The sequence below is a fragment of the Triturus cristatus genome, chromosome 1_2 (assembly GCF_964204655.1).
Source record: "Triturus cristatus chromosome 1_2, aTriCri1.1, whole genome shotgun sequence".
NCBI lineage: Eukaryota > Metazoa > Chordata > Amphibia > Caudata > Salamandridae > Triturus > Triturus cristatus.
This window is the reverse complement of record NC_140580.1, coordinates 1118206869-1118217837: the sequence shown is the minus strand read 5'-3', so window position 1 is coordinate 1118217837 and position 10969 is coordinate 1118206869. Positions and strand designations below refer to the sequence as shown.

The following is a 10969-nucleotide window of genomic DNA, read 5'->3' as shown; positions in this document are numbered from 1 at the left end:
AGCAAAAGACACGAAACGACTCAACACACCACCTTCTCCAGGTCATTGGCGCTAAATTTATGCCTTTGCTATTCCAGGTTTCAGAATTGCTCTAAGAGAATGATATGGTGATCTTAATCGTGCCTCTTCAAAAAACTCTTTGTGATACCACAGCATGTATCGCAAGCCCAAATCAGGCTAGAGTTTGGCCTGCACCATCAGGGCCCAGTGAGGAATGGAGCCTTAGTCAAATTGTGCTGGAGGCTGAGATCGACTGCATTGAACTCTCTTTCCTGTTATTGTTGGCTGGAAATTGAAAAACAGGCCCGTGAAAATAACTCCTGGCACTCGGTCATCCAACACTCAATCAAATCTCTGCAATTGGTGGATGCATGGCACACCAACATGGAATACGCTACGAGTATCCAAGCTTTCATCAGGAGCCTTCGGACTTTATTACGAGTCTGGCAGTCCACGGACAGCCAGACTCGCGGGGGCATTAAGGCAGCTGCCTCAAACACCTCATTCAAGGCATGCACCTTACAAGCAACCTCAAAAGTCACAGACCATTCCAAGATCTCCTGACCTTCCACATACACATGCACAAGATCTCTTAAAACCTTAGGCACAACCTGGGATTTTCTGGATCTAGAGTCATTTATCCCAGGTGGATTTGTCATTGCTGGCATCCTAAGTTTCTGTTGAGGAATATTTTTAACATTAGGTTTGTGGGACTGTCTTCCAAAAGGTCCTTCCTATCAGTTTCATTTATTGTTCTGTGGACACAAGAGACATATGTGTAAATCTGAGAGCCATACATTTCTATAGTGTTCGCTATCAGTAATGCTATAATGCTGCGTTACTTCACCAAGGTCCTACCAGCAAAAGACGAGTGGTAATGGAGTGCAAATAAATTGGGCTCATTGTGGAAAAATGTGCTTGACAGTAGCGAAGCAAACGCCTTTGCAAGGCTTCTATATGTATTTTTAATGTTACATACAATACAGGCCTGGTTGTATGCGAACATGGTTATTGTTAGTGTGTTAACCGTATTACAGTGCATGATGCGAGTAAAGGGTCCTGAAAGCAGGATTTGTTATTTAAGCTGTACAGCTAATAAAATGTGCGCTTGATTGTAATCTTTTAAGACTCGCGTTAACAAGCCAGAAAAGGAAAATGTCCCTTCTCGGAGGCACTTACATTCTAAGCAAGAAGCGCTGCTCACGATCCTATGTAACAAAACAGCCACACCTCTTCATTCCATAAAGCACCGTATAAAAGACTTGTATGTAAAATACCTGTGTAGGAGAGGTGTTAGACTCATGAACCAGTTGCTGGTGGGATGCTAAAACATGGCGTTCCTCTTCAGGCTTAAGGGCACGCTGAGGTATGCAGGGAGGCTTTACATGGCTTGGCATATTATAACAAGCTGTGTAATTATGTTGTAAGACAGCTCGGCGGACGGGTTACTCCTCACCAAGGTGACGGATATCCCGTCTGCCAAGATATATCCTATGGGATTTATATTTCAGCCAACATGATGGAGTAACCATTCACCGAGATCTAAATCAGGGCCTTAGACATTTAGACTGTCTGGAAAGGGTCTGTGACAAAAAGTGACTGGAGCTTAGCTAACCCTTGCTGTATTATTTACAATACTTGCGGGGTTACTTTCCTTTGACTACAGGGAGCTTACTTGCCCTCGATATCTCAGAGTCACACAAATTACACCACCCCACAATGTTGCACAAGTGAGCACTGTCACAACTTACTTCTTTGTGAGATCGGCATGAAAGTCCAGGAGTATGCTTGCAAATTTATAGCTATAGCAGGATCTTTCAATAGAGTATACAGATCAGTTGGGGGGTGGGGGGGGGGTGGTTAAGGGGGAAGAGAAATTGGGGTTTTGACTTGTTTTGTCATAACATAAAAATAATCTCACTGACTATGCCGCCCCTCCAGCCAGTGCTAGTGGGTGGGTGTATGTCTACCTTTTTATTTTTTTACTTTTTAAATTATTTCAATAACTCGAATGCACATGTTTTACAAAAGAATAGTGTCCAATAAATAATTACACAGAGTAGTATCCAGATTGATGTCTGGAAACTGGACGGGGCTCTCTACACCTCCTGTAGAGAAGACAGTCTCCGACTGATTTTATCTGACTCCTACCCATTACCCATGGGCACAACACAGCCCCCTACAGCCCCAGCGGTGAGGGGCTCCCCAGCCCTTGAGGGGGACCCCAAACGCTGCCTGAAACCCTTGAACATTCTGCAGAGGGGCCACTGCTCCTACCGCTCAGGCACCAGAGCTTAATTCAGTAGGAAAGAAGTGAGAGACGCATCGGTTCTCCTTTTCTCTGTAAAGGGCATCGTTTCTATCGGGGGCTCAAGGAACCTTCCTGGTGTGATCCCAATAACTTGAGGCTAATCCATCAGAGGTGTTTGCAGCCGTTGTTCTGCATGTATTACCACATTCTTTTTCCTGCACTCTAAAGTCAGAAGTAATCTCTCCACAGCCACCACAACATTTTAACAGTGAGTTCACAAAAAAAAAACTAATGTAACTAGCAGGAGTATGGCATTCTGAATATTAATACATTTTTACTTTTAAACCTTAATGATCAAATATTCTTTCAATATATTGATATTTTATTAAACGAAATGTCATTTATTTACAGAAATACTGCTATTTATTGCTCCAACATGGTGACACAACAATCGCTATAAAGTTCTCCTTCAGTGTTCATGCCACCAAATATGAGGCACAGCTGTACAGATGGTGCTTCCTTGTGGCCAGGGCCTTCTTCGCTTTGGTTGTCACCGCCATCTTTCACGTAGACTGTTTTGCAGCCCTCATCTTCGCCTTTATCGTGGTCCCCTCGTGTATACCTAGGTCCTGAAGATGACACGGTAGGATCTGTACGGACTCTCCACGGAATGACACACATTGAGTGGTCCAACCTCCCTCGTGGCAATGGGGAGTCAACCTTTAACAGGGTCCAGGACTGATCTTCTGCAATTGGGGGAAAGCAACATTTTGATTATCTGTTAGTGACCTACAAGTTTACAAGAATAAACGTAAAAAAGGTTAAAGGATCTTGAAAGGTAAGATATAACTATTCACATTCCACATAACCTGTTTGATGCCCTGTAAATGGGACTGTTTCTAGGAACCTGGCAGTGAAAACTGAAAGATCAAAGTAAGTAAAGTGAAAGCCTATAGTGACTAGCACCCACCCTCCTGATCGCCAGCATTACCAACACGATCATAGCTTTTCAAACTGCTGTTACTTGTTTTCTTTGGAGGAGTTGGCCCCACTTCAGGCACTCAGCTTCATCAAGGCACTTGAACAAAAGCTGCTGTAGTAACTTCCTCAGCCCTGTAGCATGCAGATGAATTACGCCACGCAGGAGCTGTGGTCAAACTCCTCTTTATTCTTCAGCATACAATCACACACTACGCATTATCTCACATTCAACATTAACCACACCCATGCACCTCCCCACATATGACGTAGCTCCTGTTCACAGTCGATCGAACAATGGTGACATATGCCCAGGAGCTTGAGCCAGACCTGGTGGCAGGGCTGCCTCACACATGGTTTCAGGTAGGTGTTTGAAATGTGGCGTGTCCAGAGTAATGGATTGTCCAGGACGATGTGCTGTTATCATATGTCACCTGCACACCGCAACCTGTAGAGGATCAGCGGCAAAAAAAGTTGTCTTCATTTCTGTTTACGCAATACTCAGTCTCCTTTGTCAAAGACTGCCTCATGGGCATGACGACGCTGATCGGCATAGGTTTTCATTTTCCTGTTGCGTGGGTGTCGCAAACATGGTCAGTATTCACTGATCCATCCGAGGTTCACGGAGGTAGTTTTGTTCTGATTGCTTTCTCAAATAGCAAGGTGCTGGGCTCTCACCAGTTGTGGAGTGAGGAGTTGATCGACAGGCTGGACGGTCTGACACATGGCTTGGTTAAGATCAATTTCTTTCATGGACACTTGTTGGATGACTATCTTGAGGCTATCCATGAATCGTTCAACTACACCATTGGCTTGGGGCCAGACAGGTGTACTCTTTTGGTGTTTGACATTGAGTTGGACAAGAAACTCTTTGAACTCTTTGCTGTTAAATGGTGGGCCGCTGTCAGATTTGAGGATTTCAGGAATGCCCTTGTTACAAAGATGTCATCAAGTCGCTCTATGGCCTTGTCATGGGTTGTTGAAGGCAGGTGTTCCACCAAAGGAAAATGTGAATATTGATCAATGACTACCATGAGACTGTGTCCATTTCCTACAGGTCCAAAGAAGTCAACTGCAACTCTCTTCCAGATGAGCAGGAAGGTTAGACATTGTCCCTGGGTGTTGCGTCACCTTAGGAGACAAGCAATTGCGAATGTGGCACATTTTCAGCTCCTTGTCAACTCGCTCATCTAGTTGAGGGAATCACATTCGATCTCTTAGGACTCTTTTGGTGGCTACGATATCATGGTGTCCTTCTTGGGACAGTTTGATGACCCCGCGGTCTTAAGCTTTCAGGTATGATGATTCTTGAGCCTCTCAGTATTACGTCTTCTTGAGTAACAGCAAACTCATACTGCACATTTTTAAACTTTTGGAATTCAGCATCATCAGCAAGAGGCCGGGTACTTCTCCTCCATGATTGCGCAGCAATAAGTTACGTTGATCATGTCTTTATCAGCATTGGTGGCAGCAATGATTTCTTCCAGCGTAGAGCCGCTGGTGAGCTGGATCTCACTATATAGTTGAGATATGCTTCAGCATTTTTGGATGTCGAACTGTGACGATGTAGCGGCACTTATGAAAAGAAATCTGCTGGGTTTTGATCCTTCCCTGGTTTGTGCACAGTTTCATAGTCGTACTCTTGCAGTCTTAACCCCCACCACTCGATGTGAGGGGGTATCTTAGCCTCCAGGTTCCCAGAAATTGTGAGTAACGCCTGGTGATCTGTTGATCTGTGATGAAACTGAGTCATTTTCCTTAGAGGAATACATGAAAATGTTTGCAGGCCCTCACCACAGCCAGATTCTCCTTTATCAGACTTCGACTGGCACAGGCCACAATGTTTCTCTGAGCATTCGGATGACTATTGTGTTCAGCAAGGATCGTCCCTAGGTCTACCGGGCTTGCATCAACCATTATTTCAATATGTAACATGAGGTTGAGGTAGGTCATTTCAGTTGCATTCTTAATGTCACTGAAATTCCTGTAGCATTCTGGAGACAATTGAAATGTTACATTTTCCTATGTCAAGTCTCTTAATGGGGCGCTCACCATAGCAAAGTTGTGAAAGTATCTTGAGCAATAACTGGCCATACCTAGAAAGGATCGTAGCATGGTAACATCTGGGAGGGGCAAGTGGATGATTGTGCTTGCACCATGTCTGACTCTAGATTCATTCCCACATCAGAGAATATGTGCCCAAAAAACATGTGGTTTTGTGGAACTCGCACTTTGCAGCATTCAGAGTGAGACCGGCATCAACGAGTAACTGGCACACTTGGTTAAGGGCTTTATCATGTTCTTCTTGTGTTCTACCAAAAACCATGATGTCATCACTGAAAGTGAAAGCATGTGTAACAGGTTGGATAACTCGGCGAATAACACCCACAGCCGAGAATACTCTAAAATTCCGTCTGTTATATCTCAACAAACCAACATGAGTCGAAAAAGTAGTAATGTACCTGCTGTTCTCCTCCAGTTCAAGTTGATGGCATCCTTTATTCAGGTCGAGACGGAAAAACACATTGGGTCAGTTCAATTGCATGATCATGTCCGCTATGTGAGGACCAGGGTGTATCTCTCTCTCGATGGCTTTGTTTGCCTGGCGCATATTAACACAGATGCGCACTGCTCCATTACTGTCCCCTTTTGGTACTACTACTATAGGCGTAACCCTTGGTGTGGGGTCTATGGAGCGTTCAATAATGTCATGCTAGGGAGAGGTATGGCACAGCAGCCCGAGCAGCTGACTCCAGAGTGCGGGGCTCACGGTTCGACCCCTGGCGCCAGCGGTAGCTCAGCATCATGGGACACTGGGCAAAAGCTCACTTAATCTCCCGGACAGCCCCCAGTGCCTTGAAACCCATAAGAGGGTGATATGGTTGCGCTTTACAAATAGGAATTATTATGCTTTAAGAGCGCTTCCAACTCTTTCTCTACAGCTTTTAGTAAATGGAAAGGAACTCTACTGAATCACTGAGCAACAGGGTGAATGTCTTCATGGATATGCAGCTGTACTTTTATTTTCTATAGTTATTCCAGACCACAAAACAACAATGGAAATCGGGTCGTGATCTCAGGCTGAGCACAGAGGTTGTAGTTTAGGGATATTATTCCCATGTCGGCAGTGGTGACAAAACAGCAAACAGGCGCTCAACAAAGTCTTTTGTAGAAATGAATGGTGGCTTGCAACAATATCTTTTTGTGTAGCATTGTTGCTGTGAACGACCCTTGGCTTTGCAGGGAAGCGGCCCAGGTGTATACCTTCATGCCTGATGGAGTGAGGCGACGAAGAGGGGATAAGTTGTTGAACATTTGCACTGGTATGATATTAATCGACACAACACTGTCTATGATAAATGTTACTGGGTGATTGTTCATTTTCAATGCGATTTTGGGACAATGTCCAAATGAAGTTTATCGCTTTGTTTGGGGAGTTTTCTTTGAGCTGCGATCTTCTTTACAGGCAGCCAACCCCACATGTGCACGCCATTCTTTGTTAGACATCATCAGCGCACACCCATCTCCTTCGCTGGCTCACTTGATAGTGACGTTGAAGAGCCTTTGTACGATGAGCTTGACAACAATTGATTTTGCCTGGTTTCCATTAGTCATAGCTGATATTGCTTTATGTGGGTGCGGCGAGAGTGCTTCTGAAACATTCTCATGTCCATCATTTCTTTCCATCACGATGCACTTGATTTTCTTTAGCTCGGCACACAGTTATGAAATGATTCTTTTGTTCTGCAACTTTTGCAGACCTGCACGATGGCTGGACCTTCACCTTCATGGGGCAACAAATATCCATATCAGAAGCATAATTTAGATCTCTTTAAAGATGTTGACTTAGGTGCCTCTCGTTTTTGCTTGTGGTTGCTTTTCACAGCCAGGGTAGATTCATTGTGGGCTGTTCCTGCTTCCATGTCAGCAGCTTGTGAATCTGCTTGTTCATCTCTAGCGCAGCCTGTTCATCTCTATCGCAGACTTTCTCCAAGCTGTGTGTTTCTCTCAACATGCACCTTCTAAAGAAATCTGAAAGGCAGCCATCAATGACTCTGAGGCGCATGGCTTCTTCGATGGTGAAATAGCAGAACTTGCAATGTTAAATGAGTTTATCAAGTCTTTCAACAAATTTGTCCATTGTTTCACCAAAGTGCTCGGTTGAAGATATTGAATATGCTACTTACCAGTATGCATCTGTTCTTGGCATGTAGGGCTGCTGACATTCATATCTGTGCATAGATCGCCGCCTAGTGTTGGGTCCGGATGATTGCACATTGTTGTCCTGGAAGAGTCTTCGAAGTATCACGAGATAGGTGACTCCTCGCCTGGACCACAGTGCGCATGGGCATCCTCTCCATCCTTAGATTGTTTTTCGCCATTGTGGCAGTGATGGAGTAGATACAGTAAGTGATGACCATGCTATACAGTAATTCTGAGTGCTGCAGCCGCTACAGGTGCCGGGGAGGAGGGTGGGCGATATGAATGTCAGCAGCCCTACATGCCAAGAACAGATGCATACTGGTAAGTAGCATATTCAGTTCGAGGCATGTGGGCTGCTGAATTCATATCTGTGCATAGAATATATAGCAGTACCTCCATTAGCGGCGGCTACCCGTGCCAGCTGCAGCAGTCTGAAAAAGAGTTTTGAGAACAGTCTGTCTTACAGCTGCCTGCTGTTTTGAGTGTACATCTACACAGTAGTGTTTGGTAAATGTATGTATAGTGGACCATGTGGCTGCTCTACATATTTCCTGTAAAGGGATATTTCCTAGGAAAGCCATGGATGCCCCTAACTTTCGTTTTGAGTGGGCTCGTGGGGGAATCGTTAATGTGCGTTTAGCTTTTTGATAGCAAATTTGAATACATTTAACGATCCATCTGGCTATACCTGCTTTGGAAATGGCGTTGCCCTTGTGTTGTGGAGAAAAGGCAACGAAAAGTTGTTTTGTTTTCCTAAAGTCCTTAGTTCTGTCTATATAGTACATGAGGGCCCTCTTTACATTTAGTGTATGGAGCATTCTCTCTGCGACATTCTGTGGATTTTGAAAGAAAACAGGCAGTTCAATAGTTTGATTCATGTGGAACTGCAATATCACTTTGGGCATGAATTTGGGGTTGGTACGTAGTACAACCCTGTTTGCGTGAACCTGTATGAATGGCTCTTGAATGGTTAGTGCCTGGAGTTCACTAACTCTTCTTAACGAAGTGATTGCCACTAGGAAAGCTACTTTCCAGGTGAGGAATTGAATCTCACATGAATGGAGAGGTTCAAAGGGTGGACCCATTAATCTGGTGAAGACCAAATTGAGGTTCCACACCGGTGCCGGTGGGTGTCTTGGGGGGATTACTCGTTTGAGTCCCTCCAAGAAGGCTTTGATGGCAGGCACTCTGAATAAAGAGAGGTGCTGCCTGTTTTGGAGATAGGCTGCTATCGCGGTTAAATGGATACGTATTGAGTTGTATGCCAGATTGCATCGGTATAGGTGTAGGAGGTAACAGATGATGTTTTGAATGGATGCGTCCAGCGGGGTAATGTCATTGTTGTTGCAGTAAATGACAAACCTCTTCCATTTAGCCGCATACCAAGCTCTGGTAGTGGGTCTCTTGGCCTCCTTGATGATCTCCATACAGTCAGGTGGCAGGTTTAGGTAGCCAAACTCTAAGACCTCAGGAGCCAGATTGCCAGGTTCAGCTGTTGCGGATCTGGGTGCTGAATTTCGCCATGGTTCTGCGTTAAAAGTGCGGGTTTGATCCGCAGCCTTTGATGCGGCACCACGGAGAGTTCTAGAAAGGTGGTGTACCATGGTTGGCGCGCCCATGTGGGAGCAACTAGGATGAGTGTCAGTGAGTGTTGTCGCAGTTTGCGTGCCACCAGCGGTATTAATGGCGCTGGGGGAAAAGCGTACGCAAATCTGCCGGACCAGTTCATCCATATCCCATTGCCCTGTGACTGTGGATGTGGGAACCTGGCGGCAAAGCTTTGGCATTTTGCGTTTTTGTTTGTGGCGAATAGGTCTATCTCTGGATGACCCCACTGTTGGAAGTACGGTTGGAGAACTGACGGATGTAGCTCCCACTCGTGCATCTGGTGGCTGTGTCTGCTCAGCAGATCCGCCATCTGGTTGTCCTTGCCGGGGAGGTGTTCCGCCATGAGGAATATGTTCCTCTGAATGGCCCACTTCCACATGCTCTGAGCCAGATGAGACAACTGTGGAGAGTGTGTTCCTCCCTGCTTCTGTATGTAGTACATGGCAGTCATGTTGTCCGTCCGGATCAACACGACTTTGTTGCACAAGTGTACTTTGAATGCCTTCATGGCTAGGAAGATTGCCATCAGTTCCAGAACGTTGATGTGCATCTTCTTTTGTTGCATTGTCCATAGTCCCTGCACTGTGTAAGTGAGTACATGAGCTCCCCAACCCTGGAGAGAGGCGTCCGCTGTCAGTATTATTTGTGGAACAGGCTCTTGGAACGGTCGGCCCTTGCAAAGGTTTTGTGGATTCCACCAATGCAGAGAGTTGTATGCCCGACCGCTCACCAACACTAGGTCTTTTAATTGCCCGTTAGCCTGATTCCATTGACGTGCCAAGCACTCCTGAAGCGGGCGCATATGTAGTCTCGCGTGCGGGACTATGAAAATGCAGGAGGCCATCATGCCTATCAACTGAATGAACACTCGCGCAGGAAGGGAGTGTTGAGGTTTGAACTTTGAGATCAGCAGTTGCATGCTGTTGATCCTCACTAAATTTGGCTGAGCTGTGGCTGCCAGAGTGTTTATGGTCGCGCCCAGGTACTGTCGTACGTGTACGGGTTGGAGATGTGATTTTGGGTAATTTAGTGAGAACCCCAGACTGTGAAGAAGGTGAATGGTGAGGGACATGTGGCTGGCACATTGCTGGGCTGACTTTGCCTGAACAAGCCAGTCGTCCAGGTAAGGGAAGACGTGAATGTGTTGCCTCCGTAGATGTGCAGCCACTGTTGCTAGGCACTTGGTAAAGTCCCTGGGTGCTGTTGTTACTCCGAAGTGGAGAACTTTGAATTGATAGTGATGTGCCTGAATAGTGAACCTGAGAAATTTCCTGTGTGATGGGTGTATGGGTATGTGGAAATACATGGGTATGTGGAAATACGCATCTTTTAGGTCCAGTGTGGCTAGGAAGTCTCCTTGACTGAGTAGCGGGAGAACCTGCTGTAGGGTGAGCATATGGAAATGCTCTGAGAGAATGTATTGGTTGAGGGGTCTCAGGTCTAGTATAGGTCTGAGCGACCCGTCCTTTTTTGGGATTAAGAAGTACAGAGAGTACACCCCTGTCCCCTGCTGGTTGACAGGCACGACCTCTATTGCACCTTTTTGGAGCATACTTAGCACTTCCTGCTGCAATAATGCTAAGTGCTCTACGGACATAGGACGGTGCTTTGGCGGTATGTTGGGTGGAGTGGGCGTTAATTCGAGATAGTAACCGTGCTGGATAATGTCCCTGACCCACCTGTCTGTGGTGATGGTTTTCCACGTTGACAGGAACCGTTGGAGTCTCCCCCCGACAGGTGTTATGTGGTCGGGGGGCAGGGAGAGGGCGTCACTGTTTGTTTTTGGGGGAGGACCTGGTGTTGCCCTAACCACGTCCTCTGCCCTTGGTGCTGGAGCCACGATAACCACCTCTGTTGGTTTTATCATAGGTACTTTGTGTGCCCCCTTTAGTGTACTGCTGCTGTGACCCCTGACCTCTAGCTGCTCCT

The 10969-nt window shown here is 46.0% G+C and overlaps 1 protein-coding gene across 1 annotated transcript in view; it reads right to left on the bottom strand.

The window, feature by feature from the left end:
* Positions 1-2612: 2612 nt before the first annotated feature.
* Positions 2613-10969, bottom strand: part of RABEPK (Rab9 effector protein with kelch motifs) — an 83897-nt gene continuing 75540 nt past the window's right edge. Inside the window, exon 8 of the mRNA XM_085613782.1 lies at positions 2613-2997. Within this exon, the coding sequence (XP_085469908.1) occupies positions 2675-2997 (323 nt within the window). The 3' untranslated portion in view covers positions 2613-2674. The remainder of the gene's footprint in view (positions 2998-10969) is intronic.